A 14,266-nucleotide genomic window follows, 5' to 3' on the forward strand; every position below is an offset into this window, starting at 1 on the left:
GTCTGCCTGCCTGCCGGCCGGTCCATGCCTCGTCCCGTCGCGTCGTGCCGCGTTCGTGTCTGTGTCGTGGTGTCGCGTCCGTCGTGTGGTGGTTAGCTGCGCCCTGCGTTGCGTTGTCCGATCCGGGCGACGGAACGACCCCGGGCGGGCCATGCAATTGCCATGCCATGCGTGCCTTAGGTACCATGTCCTGCAGGTACGGGCAGCGGGCAGTTGTTACGCGGCGGCGCGACAGTGGACTGGCCTCAGTAACGTGCCTTGGCTTGGAGGTTCGAGGTGGTGGAGCCTCAGCAGCCCGCAGCAGGGTCCTTCCCATTTTATTACCGCCTCGCAGCGCAGAACAGAACCTGGAGCGAAGAAGCACACCCGCGTCGAATTGATTCATTTGAACCTGCGAGCTCCACCATGCTGCACTGTGCCTGGCCCCAGGCCCCAGGGACAAGCACTGAGAGCCCAGGCACGCACTAGCCCGCCGCCGCCACGGCCAATCGAGCCCGCTAGCCGCCGTTGTCCAGCATCAACCTGGAAAGCCACGGGCCCCGCCTCCACCATCCATCCACCACCCCGTCCATCGGGACCCCTGTCCGCAGGTACACGCCCACCTCGCTGGACCTCACAGGCACCCATGCCCTTCATGGATCATCGAGGTCGCGGCCGTCCATTCACCCACCACCAGCTCTTACCACCGCCTCCTCGTCTTGTTGCGCAGCGAGCGCCCCCGGGTCGCTGGGCGCCGGGTCTGGCGTCTGACTGGCCCGTCTTCGGGGCCGTTGTCGACTCTGCCTGTTGGCCCCCTTTTCCCTTTCGTCTGGTGCGTTACACAGTGCAGTGCCGTGCCTGGCCCGCCGTCGTCATTCGACTTCTCACCACCACCTGCTTGGCGTGCGTGCCCGTCGCCCTCTCTTCTCCCACACCATTCATTCTTCGCTTCTCCTTCTCGATCCATTCCCCATCCTCCCTGCTCTCGGCCGATCCCGCCTGTTGCGTGGTGTCCCTTCGTTTTGGCCCTTTTTTCCATCTTGTTCTTTTTCTTGGCCTGGTCCATCCCCAGGTGGCTCTCTTCATCAAGGGCCCCCGAGCGGCGAGCATCCATCTCCACGCGCCGCGCAGCTGCCATCGCGCAAGCAACAGAAACCCGCGGCTCCAAACCACGGCAGAGGCTCCTTTCTCATCGCCCTGCCCTGCCCAGCCGGCGTTTCACCTTTACACCCAACCAACAAGGCTGATTGATCTGACGTCTGGCCACCCCCCCTGGCGGTCCTTGGGCCCAGTGGCGCTCCCGTACATTCCACAGCCTGCACTTGCGCCGTCCTCGACGTAACCGCCCGCTTCCTTCAAATCGACGCCTGCCCAACCTCTCACGACCTCGTCCGTTTTTGTCATGACCAGCCCCCAGCCGCGTCGCTCCAGCTTCGGAATGTTGCTCAAGCGTAGCAAGAGCGGCGACTTTGGCAAAGGCAAGAAGGCTCAGGCTCTTAAAGAGGCCGAGCTCGAGCGCCAGCGCCAGGCCGCTGCATCGCGCGTGCCCCCCAAGCTGCCCGAGTTCTCCAACCACTCCGAGCAGCTCTCCAAGTCTCTCGGCCCGGACCTGCAGTCGTCCGAGCCCGCCTACAGCCTCTCTCCCGGCCATCACGGTGTCAGTCGCGGCTCTGCCGAGGCCCCTCGCTCCTACTCTGCCGCCAACCACCCGCCCGTCCCGCCCGTTCCCTTCGACCCCTATGCCCGAACCGAGAGCATGACGCACCGCGGTCGTTACAGCTACGCCAGCAGTGCCATCAGCACTATCAACAGCCCGCGGAGGGTCCGCAGAAGAAAGGATCCCACTCCGTTCAAGTGAGTAGCCTCGTCTCGTCTCGTCTCATGCACCCGGCGACTATTTTATTACGGCAAGAGCTAACCTCATCTCCTCAGCATCCTCGTCATCGGAACCCGGGGCTCGGGCAAGACTTCCTTCATCGAATTCCTGAAGACGGCCTTCGCATTGCCCGCGCACAAGCGTCCTACTCGCAAGCCCGAAGAGGATGACTTCAAGGTGAACGCTCCCGCCAGCGGCAACTTTGTGCCCCACTACCTCGAAACCGAGATCGACAGTGAGCGCATTGGCTTGACCCTATGGGACTCGGAAGGCGTTGAGAAGAATCTGGTGGATTTGCAGCTGAGGGAGATGTCGGGCTTCCTCGAGAGCAAGTTTGAGGAGACGTTTGCCGAGGAGATGAAGGTTGTCCGTTCGCCAGGCGTTCAAGACACTCACATTCACGCCGTCTTCTTTGTGCTGGACCCGGCGGCGCTCGACCGCAACATTGCCTCCGCTCGCAAGGCCGCAGGTTATCAGAATGGCGGCGTCAACGGCCTTCATAACCGCACCTTTGGCGGCCTTGACCACGACGTCGACCTCCAGATCCTGCGTGCCCTCTCTGGGAAGACGACTGTCATTCCCGTCATCGCCAAAGCCGATACCGTCACGACCAAGCACATGAATGTCCTGAAGAAGGCTGTCTGGGACAGCATCAAGAAGGCCAACCTCGACCCGCTCGAGGCCCTGGGCTTGGATGACGAGGGCGACGACCTGTCCGGCCGGATCGACGAGGAGGATGAAGAAGCCATCGACGACGAGCCGCATATGATGCCGTCGCCGCCGACGTCTCCCAATTCAAAGCGTCTTTCGAGCCAGTCGATTCGCAAACACAAGGCGCAGCCGGAGACCAAGGAGGACGATACGCCATTCCTACCACTGTCGATCATCAGCCCCGACCTCTACGAGCCTGGTGTCGCCGGCCGACAGTTCCCCTGGGGCTTCGCTGACCCATACAACGAGACCCACTGCGACTTCCAGCGCCTCAAGGAGGCCGTTTTCAGCGAGTGGCGTGCCGAGCTGCGTGAGGCGAGCCGCGAGCAGTGGTACGAGGGCTGGCGGACCAACAAGCTTAACCGCGGCACCGGAGCGTCATTCCGCGCCCGGTAGACGCGCCCGGCTTGTTACGAAGATGTGAAAGTAAAACGAGGGGCGTGATGTTTTCTGATTTGGCCTCATCAGCACCGAGTGTGCTCGACCACAAAACAACTGGACATTTGGCGTTGAAATCGCACCCGGGAGCTTCTCTTTTTTTATACTTCCTCTCACCTTTCTCGACGTTGCGTCCTAGTTCCGAATACCTCTTGCGACATTGTTTTTTCTGTACGGCCTGTGGCATACCCCCTTTTATTTGTCTCCGTCTGAACCCCATTTGGCGCCAGGAGGAGACGGCACTTTCTGAATCGTCTGGCCCAGGTTGGTCGCTTGAATAGAGCACCGCTGGGCGGAGTCTTTGGGATCAGGATTCCTCTTGGATCGATTCGCCAACCTCTCTCTGGTCTTTTCTCGATCCCGCTTTCACCCACGCAGAGGCGACGGCCGCAATGACGTGCATCGCCTATTTCGACCAAGGCGGCGTGCGTTACGACTGGCAAGCTCGCCCTCTGGACGCACTGCGTTTTCTTACGACACTACCTTTTTTCTTCTACTCTCGATGCCTTGTTCTCAAGCTTGGATCTTGACTAAAAGCACACGACAACGAGAAGAGCACGAACACGACGCGGCGGGCTGTGGTCCAGGCTGGCGGGAAACCTTTACGGCCAGCATGGCATGAGAATTGTACCAACTGGGCTTGGGTTGCGGATCGGCGATGCCCTTGGACAGGGACTGGTGGCCCCTTCACGAGGACGTGGCCCCGATTGCCGGCGTCTGGCCCGCTGGCCGCAAGAACGGCCGGCTCTGGGGCCGAGGGGTCAGTTGTACCGTGGGACCCGGCGAGACTGCTTGTAGATGACTCGATAGGTAGTTTGTTGTCTGTGGGTGTCTGGCCCTGAATTCGAGTGTGCTTCTTGTTTCCTCACGGGTCGTGCGAGCGGTTTCACGTGTGTTCAGTCATGTGTAGGGATCCCACGCCCCAATCCAACGTTGCTTTATCGAACGGTACAGTACATGCGGTGCTCACCAAAACTTCCCATCACTTTCAACTACCCTGGGGCTATGAATGCGTGGTAAACGATACATGCTTCTCCTCCACTATGTGTCGGCAACCGCCCTCTCAGCCCTGGGTGGGGGGCAGCGAGAGCAACATCCCCCCACCCCCCCGGGCGATGCCTTTGCGAAAATTGTCAATCAGATGGTGGTGTTCCCTTCGTCGTGCGCGCCGGAGCCAGCGACGCCGAAGACGGTAGCAATGCTGGCTGGCCCATGGCATAGTCGATACAGCGCGTCCCCGGTAAGAATGACTTGTCGGCAAAAGCTCATGGACATGGAGTGCGAGTAGGTTAGAGCAAACAAGGGCAGAAGGGAGATATCCGCGCCGCGACGGGTCTGTAAATCTCGTACTCATCGTCTCAAGGAATACTTGTTCGTAGGCTGCCTGTTCTCGTCGAGTTCATCCTCCCTGCGATGCGGGTTCCTCCCCGCGTCCTCGACGCGCCGCACTTCCTTGCTACTGAGGGCGACGAGGTCGAAGCACGGCGGGAGGGGCATGTCCGCGAGGAGGAAGTCGACCTTGAGGTTGCGGGCCTTGTCGCGGAGCCCCTGCTGGCCGCGCTTCTCCTTGTCGCGGTCCCAGCGTGCCGTCTCGTCCTTGGCGATGGCGGACCACGCGGCGCGGTGCTTGGCCACGAGGCGGATGAGCTGGTCCACGTCGTGCGCGGACCAGGGCGTGCGGCGGCCCAGCTCGGTGCGCTGCTGGAGGCGCGCCTGCGAGGACGTGGCCAGGCCTCGGCCTCGGACGGCGTCCATCTCGATCTGGGAGTGGGCGGGGTTCGAGGAGGAGGCGGACGTGGGCGGAAGGCCGGCTGTTGACGCGGGGGCGGCGGACGGTGTGATGCGCCGCCGCTTCGCTGGAGGGGGGGCCCGCGAGTCCGTCTCGAAGTCGTCGTCGCCGTCGTCGTTTCCTCCCGACTCGGTAGCCACAGGGCGCGCCGGCGATGGCCTTTTGGATCCTTGATTCCGAGCGGGCGTCGGGGGCGGAGGCATGTTGATCGCCGCCTCCGCCTCCGCCTGCTGCTGGTTGGAGGGCGGCGCGTTGAGCTCCGTCAAGGAACTGCGCCCAGCGTAGAGGCTGGTTCCGCAGCATAGTTAGCAACATGGCCTTTCTTGTCCCCGAGCTCCAAAAGCTTCATCAGGTCCTGGGGGTTGAGGAGCGGGGAGCGATTTCCCGCTCGGTCGACGAAACATACCTAGATTGCGGCATGGGGGCGCGTCGGACAACCGGAGTGTCGGGCTCGCTCGACTCGCGTGCGCCTTGCCTGGCGTCGTGGAAGACGTCCTCCTGAGAGTCCGCGTCTTGCACCTTCGCGTACTCGTCAAGCGCCCACTTCTCCAGGTCGCCGAGGAGCTTGATGAGCGGGAAACTGCTCTTCAGAATCTCCACGCCGTGCGTCTTCTTGTTCGCATTCATGACGGTTTCCAGTTTGCGCGTGCGCTTCGACGAGACCTCGGCGGCGCCCTTGTCGTCTTTCCCACCCAAGGCCCTGAAGGGTCCGTTCTCTAGCATAGACGGAAAGTCAACGCTATTCGTCTTTTTGCAGAAGACCGATGCGATGAACTCGGCGGTCCGCAGCCTTCCCTTCTGGCGAGCCAGGTGCTCGACAAAGTGGGCGGTGCGAATGCGCAGTGCCAGGGCCGGGTCGGTTCCACCCTCGCCAAAGAGTCCGTCTTCGTAGGCGGCATCGAGCGCCCTGAGAAACGACAAGGCATCGCCTTTCTTGTCGATTTGGATGAGGCGAAGACTGTCCAGGACAGAGACGAGGTTGGCTCGCACGATGGTGTTGGTGATGTTTGCCTGGCTGTCGTCATCGACCTTCCAAAGCCAGGAGACGAATGGCGCCATAGTCTTGGAGACTTCGTAGTTTTCGCGCACCGAGTGGAACTGCTTTCTCTTGGTCGCTGTGATTTTCCTGAAAACCTTGTCCCGATAGTCGCCTTCCTTGAGCCGCTGCATCAAATCGTCCGCGGCCAGTTTCAGAGCGGGAAGGAGGCTGTTCATGAGCTGCTGGGACTCCATGTCGTCCAGTTGTTCATCCTGGCCGTTACTCAACGAGCTTGCGGGTTCCGTCCCGTCCACAACTTCCACCACCGCCTCTTCCTCCTCCTCATCGCTCCCTCGGCGAGTTGAGATGCTCAGTTCGCTTGATGCTCTGTTCGGCGCGCCGCGGCGAGGGGGAGGGTCCTTTGTCAACAGGCCACCCCCAGCTGGACCCGAAATAGCAGCGGTCCGCTGACGCGTGACTCGACGGGTGCTCATTGTGTTTGCTGTTCGGCTTTGTTGAGGAACGGGCGGGTTGGCCAACGGGGGGCTAACAATGCGGCCACCCTTGCTGAAAGAGCCGAGCTCCCTCGGTGCGTACCGTCGAGCGGTCGACTACGGTCGTCAAGGCGACCTCGACGCGGTGTTGAAGCGACGTTGATGCTGTGTGTCGACGATCGCTGTCAACCCTAACCCTTGAAATCGCCACGTTGTGGAACTTGGGGGGGCTAGCGAGCTGTGGTTTGTTGACGCCGCAACTGACGCGCCACATGCAATTAGCGGGGTCCCGCGACCTCTGCCACAAGCAGCCCCAGCACGCCAGGCAGACACAAACAACCCAGAGGCCCGGGACCCTGGCAAGCAGTGGGGGCGTGTGCTGGCGGCGCCCAAAGCAGTCATTTTTGTCACCTCCCTGCTCGTCGAGTCGGCACTTCAGCGCGGCGCCCATCGCCGAACGGGATCCTTGGCAGGGCGATCCACCCAGCGGCTCTTGGTCTTGTCCTCCGTCACATGCAAATCTCGACGGGCGGACAGGCTCTGCGTGGCGCATGATGAGACGTCGGTGCATGCACGTATCAAGGAGGCTGCCCGGGAAGGCTCTAGGATTGACATGCTATATCTACGTCTAATATATCCGTGCCGTGCCTGAGATAGCGCTAGAGACGTCGGCGCGCACAGCTTCCGTGCGCCTCGAGGGAGTGCTGCTGCACATCTCGGCCGCCGCGACGCCGTCCGTCGCTCAGGCTGCCTTCTTTGCACGAGGCACCGTCGCCTTGTCGGGGCCGAAGGCGCCAAGGAAGTATGCAGAGCGCATAGAGAGCAGGAAGAGCTGCGGCGCCGTCGAGGCGGAGGGCGTCAGCATGTGGGAAAACGAGAGGATGCGCGCACGCGTACGAGGCACGAGGGTGTACACGCTCGCGGGTTAGCATGTGAAGTCACTGACCGTCATGGCGATGTTGCCCCAAGCCATGGCGTTCCACCCGGCGGGATTCATCATGCGCTCCCTGCCTAGGCCGTAGCAGCTGAAGGCGATGTGTCCGACGTCGCCAACCCACAGGGCTGCGAGGTAGCGGCGCACGACCCTGACCTCGGACGTGGAGAGCAGGACGGCGAGGCCGACGAGCCCCATAAGCAGGTAAAGGTTCCCCAGCTGCCAGGCCAGGACGATGCTGTTCTCGGTGACGGGGGCCGGGGCTTTTTGCGGCACCTGCTCCGCAACAAACCACGCGGGATCGGTCACGGCGCCGAGGAAGCCCGCAACGCTGGTAGGTTCCGTCGAATTAGCTATCGCTCGCGGCACCAGCAGGTGGCTTCACCGGGCCGGCGCAGCAGCGCAGAGGTGGGCTCACAGCGATATTGGCTCGATAACGGTAAAGGTAACCCGCGGAAGGGTCGGCAGCGATGAGGCCATGGCTCTTTGCTTCGTGTTGCGCCGTGTGCTTCGTCAGGGAACTCGTACGAAAGCATGCGCACAGTGACCAACTCGTGCAGAGGAGAGCAGCGACGGGCAGCGGTCCCGCCTGATTCCCTTGCAAAGGTGGCACGACAGAGCGCCCGCACGTCAAGGGGGCGGGGGATGAGGGCGGATCAGACTTCGGAGGGAGGGGGGGCCCCCTTTTTCGCCAGTCAATGCCTTGAGTTCGAGGGCCCGGCGGGTGAGGTCTGAAAAGAGGGACCACGGCCGAAGCTACCCTGGTGTGTCGTAGTCGCAGCGACCGGGGCCGGAGCTTTGTGGCAGACTCAATCGCCGGCTCCGTGTCTTTCTCTTCCGGCGTTACATGTGCCGCGCGCGCTGCAGCAGAGGGAGGCCCGTGGGGTGCCTTATGGCGGCCCGCGTCGATGCAGCCGGTGCGTTTCGATGCAGAGGAGGCTCGCGATGGTTCCCGGGTACTGCCGAGTCAAGGCGGGCGATTGGCGATGGCAGTTGTCGAGCGACGGGATGCCTTGGGGGACGGGACATGGATTTCGTGGATGCGCCCGCCGGCGGAAGGGGTGGTGATTAGAGGTGGCGTGCAGGTGGTGCGTGTGTGGGCGGGGAGGCACCTCACCTCTCCAGGCCGGGCGGGCAGTCCTGGCAGTGGTGGCGCTAGGCGGGCAGGGCCCCCAAAACTCACTCTACCCACCGCTGGAAAGGGTGGGAAGTGTCAACCCCACCCCCCCTTCCAGGGCTCCAGACACTCCAGACCCCCCATGTGACTCTCCGATAGCACGTGAAATCGGGCCCCCAGGGCAGTGGAGGAGGCCCCAGGTGCCCGCTGCCCAGGCGCTGCCCAGGTGGGCGCTGGGATGGACGGGCGGGCGCCCACCACAGCGCCGCTACCACCTGGAAGGGTACGTACGAACGGCGCCGGGAGCACACTTTGTCTGCCGGCTCCGGCATGCATCGTCGCTCCTCCACCTCCCTGACCTCATTCATGGACGCCATTTGCTCCACGCACGCCTCGCTCGATGCCGCCGCCGCGAGGCAAGGCAAGGCAAGGTACCAGGTCGACTGACTCCACCAGCCCGGCGCAACGCAGCACTGCTCCGAGCACAGCACGGCACAGCATAGCACTCTGCACAGCCGATGGATGACACGACTCGGCACTCGTTCGCTTTCATGCCCGCCCTCGCCGCGCGCCCAGCTGCTCTTAAACCCACTTCGACTCCCGAGGACATGACGAGCTCCATCCCGCTGCGCTTTCGCCTTTCCCACGCCCCTCGTTCCCTCTCCTGCTCCGTCTTGCCTTAAGTCGGGCCCTCCCTCCCTCGTCTCGCCTCGTCTTGTCTTGTCTCGTCTCGTCCTCGACTTGACCTGCGCCCAATGCCCCAGCACCCAACATCCACGACTCGCCCAAGATGGCCACCATCGAGCCACGCCTCATCCACCTGCTGAATGAGTCCACGACGCCTCACATCCAGCACGCCGACCTCCCGCCTCTCTACGCTCTGCCGCTGCCCACCTCGTCCGACCGGCCTCTCCCGCCCATCGAGTCAGATGCCGCCCACCGATATGGGACCGACGGAGCCATCTTTGGCTCGGCCAGCCTCCTCTCGAGCGATGATGTAAACCCGTCCTATCGCAAGGACGACGCCCGATGGGAGGGCCGCCCGTCCGGCACGTCGTCCCACCCCCTCCGGATGCTCCTTGGCGAGCCTGACATCCACGAGGGGTCCTCGTCCTACTCCCACTCCAAGATCCTCAACGACGCCGCAGAGACGTCAGACGACTCCTACACCAAGAAGCGGCCGCGGAATATCAACGTCAAGGACGACTTTGTCCAGCTGCCACAGCCCATGAAGAAGCAAAAGTCGGCCCAGCAGTCGCTGGCTATGCCACCCATCATCAACGGCTTACATGAGCCGCCCCCTCACGCCGCCCTATTTCCTCCGATTGCCTCGACCTCGTTCAACGAGAACGAGGCGAGCCAAGTCAAGATGATGCACGACTTTGGCCGCAACGCCGCAGACAGCGGCAACGTTGCTTCGTCTCCCGAAGCCGACAAGACCGCCGCTGGCAAGGCAAGGAAACGAGCCGCAAAGCCCAGGCGGAAGTGGTCCGAGGAGGAAACAAAACATCTTCTCCTCGGCGTGAACCGACACGGCGTCGGCAAATGGACCACCATTCTTGAAGATCCGGACTTCACCTTCAACGACCGAACAGCTGGAGATCTCAAGGACAGGTTCAGGACCTGCTGCCCAGTCGAGCTTCGTGGCCCGTCCAAGAGCTCGTCACAGCCGAACTCTCCACCCCCCAGCTCACGCGACCCGAAACCAAGGGCCAAAAAGGGCCTCCACTCGGAGAATATTCTCATCGAAGACAGCCCGTCGCCCCAGGACCCGGCATCCAGCCCCCAGGAATCCTCCGCGCCGCCCAAGCAGAAGAAGAGCCGAGCACACCGCAAAAAGCTCGAAGACCTCGCCGAACTCGGGATCCACGGTCCGTTCAAGAAGTCTCTGAGGCGTGAGAGGCGCCCCTTTACGGAGCAAGACGACCGAGAGATCCTGGAGGGCCTGGATATCTACGGCCCGGCCTGGACCAAGATCCAGCGAGACTCCCGCTTCCACCTTTCAAGTCGGCAACCCACCGACTTGCGCGATCGAGTGCGCAACAAGTACCCCGGAGTCTACCAACGCATCGAAAAGGGGACTTTCCAAGCCAAGGACGATGCCCGTGGCAACGACACCATGGAGCCGTCCATCAACATGTCTATTGATGACTCGTTGAAGCGTTCAAAGGCTACATCTGGCGGCCACCGGGCCAGCTACGGACACTCAAAGGACGAGTTGCATTCGTGGCCGATGCAAATGCTTGAGTCGGCAAACTACATGCACCCGCCTCACAGCTTCGAGTTTGGCGAGAGTGCTCCTCACTTTATGGGTGGCGAGATGGACATCTCTCGCCTCTTACTTGACGACTCACGGCTGTCTCAACTGCCTACGCGGCAGGGCTACGATGGCATGTCTGGCCCATCGTCTCCGTCCGCATTTGCGGTGGAACACCGGAGGGACAGACACGGCCCTCACCCTGTGAAATGCTGAACAGTACGAGTACATGCCAACCTTAAAACGGCGCCTTTCGCAGGGCACTGCATAATGATTCTGGGATCGGAGTTGGAGCAGGGAAAGTGGGCTGGTGGGACATGGCGCAAGAGGAACGGGACTCGCGGAACCACAAGGTTCGGCCGCGGATTCGCAACGACTTTGATTATGGATACCTCGGTGATTTTCTGCCGCAGCGAAGCCTGTGCTTTTCAGGAGGATGAGCGATACGCTCGAATAGATACCACTTTGATAAAAATGTAATTGCACAATTTTCGAGCCAAAAGGCAGACGTCACAAGCACATGTCACTCATACAGGCAGGTCGTCCAAGAATAGCACGATAGTCTGGCCAGAAAGATACGTAGTGACGCCAGGCAAGGCCAGGGTTCGAGCTCTTGGGGAGGGCCACGGCAGACATGTGAAAGTGACCCTGGCTTTGTCTGGCAAGCCTGGGACCCTGGCGGTGGAGCCTCATGAGAGAAAAGAGATCCAGGTGTGCGGTGCGGGATCGCCAAGGCCCTGCGACGGATTTGCATGTGAAAGATTGCCTGACCGGGTAGTTCCGAAGGTCCAGATCACGTGTTTGTCTCACGTGCCAGTGCACCTGACGACGGTGAGCCAATTTTCCCTTGGGGTTCGTCCCCACTTGTGGTGTGGGTAGGGCATGAAACCCCTCGACGACTGGCGCTAAACGAGGGCAGCGAGAAAAAAAGCTGTGGCCCTGGCCATTTTCAACACCACCTCGATCTGCGCTCCGCCCGTCTTGTCTTTTCCTCATCACCGCCAGCACAACAGCCAGTCGTCACCATGGCCCGAGGAATGTGAGTACACACTGCAGCAACGACATACCCCAAGCCTGTCCCATCCGGCGACGCCCCCCGAGAAGCAATACACGAAAGAGTCGAATTGGCACAATCTTGTTCTCGGGGGGACGATCCTGCTGCCGCGTTTTTGCCTGTCAAATGGGCGCGTGCGGCGGAGAGCCAAGCCAACGGCGATGGAGGACGGGGATGAGAAACAGTCGGTGATGGAACGAATTGGGCTGACCTGTCTTCCCTCCACAGCAAGAAGCACCAGAAGCGCCTCAGCGCGCCGTCGCACTGGCTGCTGGACAAGCTGTCCGGCACCTACGCGCCCAAGCCGTCGGCCGGTCCCCACAAGCTCCGCGACTGCATGCCGCTCATCGTCTTCATCCGCAACCGCCTCAAGTACGCGCTCAACTACCGCGAGACCAAGGCCATCCTCATGCAGCGCCTGGTCAAGGTCGACGGCAAGGTCCGCACCGACATGACCTACCCTGCCGGCTTCATGGACGTCATCACCATCGAGAAGACGGGCGAGAACTTCCGCCTCATCTACGACACCAAGGGCCGCTTCACCGTCCACCGGATCCAGGCCGAGGAGGCCGAGTACAAGCTCGGCAAGGTCAAGCGCGTCCAGCTCGGCCGCGGTGGAATCCCATTCTTGGTCACGCACGATGCGAGAACGTGAGTTCTGTCAGACATCATTCAGCCGTTGGATCAAGCTTTGGTAGATTTTCCGCTTCAGTCATTCATCCGACCGGAACGCACAATCCACGGAAGCATTGCTCTCCGACGGCTGTAATGTATCCCCTTTTGACCTCCCCCCGTCGCTGACCTTGCGTGTTCTCGCAGCATCCGCTACCCTGACCCCGCCATCAAGGTCAACGACACCGTCAAGATCGACCTGAGCACCGGCAAGATCTCCGACTTCATCAAGTTCGACACTGGCGCCGTCGCCATGGTCACTGGTGGTCGTAACATGGGCCGTGTTGGTGTCATCACCCACCGTGAGCGCCACGACGGTGGCTTCAACATCGTCCACATCAAGGACGCCATCGACAACAGCTTCGCCACCCGTGAGAGCAACGTCTTCGTCATCGGCCAGGACAAGCCCTGGATCTCCCTGCCCAAGGGCAAGGGTGTCAAGCTGTCCATTGCTGAGGAGCGTGACCGCCGCCGTGCCTACGCCACCTCCCACTAAAGTGGCAACTCGCTTCATCGGAAAAAATGGCATGTGGACTGGAGTCTCGGGTTTTTGACGTTTTCGTTTTTATGAGGGTCCCAATGACTACCCTGGAGATAGCCAGCCCTCGAGGCTAATGACAAAGACTAAAAAGAAATTTGAGCCAAAAGCTGCAGCCTGCCGATGTCGAAAGTCCCGTTTCCCAACCCCAGTCTAATGATGTCGTCGTGTGATCAGTCTTGTCTATAATCGATGGCTCGTACAGTCTACCTTTTCCCGACCCCAATGGAAACCTGCTTGTTGTTCGCCGAGACGACAATCTTACCGACTCTGCCTCCAGAAGAAGCTCTCATCAACGTTCATCGAATGCCCGCCAATAGCAACACCACATCCATCGTCGTAGAGTTGCGGATGGGTACCGGCGTATGATGCTGCGCCCACTCCAGAGACCGACATTGACGTCGCCATGTTCATGCTGGAATCTATGGCCGACCGGCTGGAGAAGTCGGCGATCCACGCGCATCCATGGTAGCAAGGCCCGCAGCAGCATGCACCACCGAGTGCCGCCGCCGCCGTCACCTGCTGCCTTTGGCCAAGATCAAACGCGGTGTCCATTTGCGGATCGTTGGCCGTCGCAAAGTCCGTCTTCCGGCACGCGATCCGCGACGCTGTCTGGTTACCCGACCGCTGCTGGGCCAAGGCCGCCGTCACCACCGCCGCAGACTGCAGTGCAGGCGACGTTCCGCAGCGGGCATCAGTCCCGGATCCATTACGTGCTCGCGCCTTGCCTGCTGACGACGACGACGCCGCTCGAGCGTGTGCCCCCCTCCTGCCGCTGCCGCTGCTCCCCTTTAGACTCCCTCCGGGGCGGTCATACGCGCAGACAGAGCCGCTGACGGCACACCTGTCGCATCGGTCTCTGCGGCCGCTGCACTTGAGCTGTACGCACTCGTCAGTAAAAGTTTCCCCAGAGGCAATGGGCGGAGTAGCTGTGTGCTTGGCGTGTGGGTGGGTGCATATACGGGTAGGCGTGTGGGCGTGTAAGTCGTGTGTTTATGAGACTGAAGCGCTCCGCACCTTTTTCTCGTGACACCGGTTACACGCCTGGTGCTGCCACGAGCGCGCCGTGATGGGGTCGTACGCGCGGCGCAGATTCCTCATCTGGTCCGTCTCTGGGTCGTACTTCCATGTCCCGAACATTGCTCGCCCGAATGTCGCGTCGTGTCTCGTCGTGTTTCGCCGTGCGAGCGAGGGCCGTCGTGTAGCCGACGGTGTGCAGCTGCGAGGACGATACAGCTATGTGTTTGCTCGTTATGTGTCCCGCAACGAGAAATTGTGTGGTAACGGTGCCGTCCCTGGGCCGCAAATAGTCGAGGTGTGCTTTAGAGTTGTGTCGTGTGATCATCACCGCTCCCAAGCCGTCGCCTTATATACTTGCAAGCATAGGCACCCGTCCTCGACGACACAGGAGCCTCATAAAGGCGACCT

General features: G+C 61.4%; 5 protein-coding genes across 5 annotated transcripts; 3 read left to right on the forward strand and 2 right to left on the reverse strand.

The window, feature by feature from the left end:
* Positions 1–1,417: 1,417 nt before the first annotated feature.
* PLICBS_001470 (uncharacterized protein) lies at positions 1,418–2,962 on the forward strand (the record flags this gene model as incomplete). Its single annotated transcript, XM_018317456.2, has 2 exons — positions 1,418–1,833; positions 1,912–2,962. The coding sequence occupies 2 exons, from the start codon at positions 1,418–1,420 to the stop codon at positions 2,960–2,962; spliced, it is 1,467 nt and encodes a 488-aa protein (XP_018182981.2).
* A 1,392-nt stretch (positions 2,963–4,354) lies between these two features.
* On the reverse strand, positions 4,355–6,026 carry PLICBS_001471 (uncharacterized protein; the record flags this gene model as incomplete). Its single annotated transcript, XM_018317455.2, has 2 exons — positions 4,355–5,081; positions 5,200–6,026. The coding sequence occupies 2 exons, from the start codon at positions 6,024–6,026 to the stop codon at positions 4,355–4,357; spliced, it is 1,554 nt and encodes a 517-aa protein (XP_018182980.2).
* Positions 6,027–7,008: 982 nt separating this feature from the next.
* PLICBS_001472 (uncharacterized protein) lies at positions 7,009–7,680 on the reverse strand (the record flags this gene model as incomplete). Its single annotated transcript, XM_065599835.1, has 3 exons — positions 7,009–7,098; positions 7,213–7,531; positions 7,619–7,680. The coding sequence occupies 3 exons, from the start codon at positions 7,678–7,680 to the stop codon at positions 7,009–7,011; spliced, it is 471 nt and encodes a 156-aa protein (XP_065455907.1).
* Positions 7,681–9,107: 1,427 nt separating this feature from the next.
* PLICBS_001473 (uncharacterized protein) lies at positions 9,108–10,790 on the forward strand (the record flags this gene model as incomplete). The annotated part of the gene is made up of 1 exon (XM_018317454.2): positions 9,108–10,790. One exon carries the CDS (start codon positions 9,108–9,110, stop codon positions 10,788–10,790), a length of 1,683 nt encoding a protein of 560 aa, XP_018182979.2.
* Positions 10,791–11,599: 809 nt separating this feature from the next.
* On the forward strand, positions 11,600–12,796 carry PLICBS_001474 (40S ribosomal protein eS4; the record flags this gene model as incomplete). The annotated part of the gene is made up of 3 exons (XM_018317453.2): positions 11,600–11,613; positions 11,857–12,279; positions 12,448–12,796. The coding sequence occupies 3 exons, from the start codon at positions 11,600–11,602 to the stop codon at positions 12,794–12,796; spliced, it is 786 nt and encodes a 261-aa protein (XP_018182978.1).
* Between the last annotated feature and the right edge of the window lie 1,470 nt (positions 12,797–14,266).

Source organism: Purpureocillium lilacinum (assembly GCF_023168085.1).
Source record: "Purpureocillium lilacinum CBS 284.36 DNA, scaffold_1, whole genome shotgun sequence".
NCBI classification, from domain to species: domain Eukaryota; kingdom Fungi; phylum Ascomycota; class Sordariomycetes; order Hypocreales; family Ophiocordycipitaceae; genus Purpureocillium; species Purpureocillium lilacinum.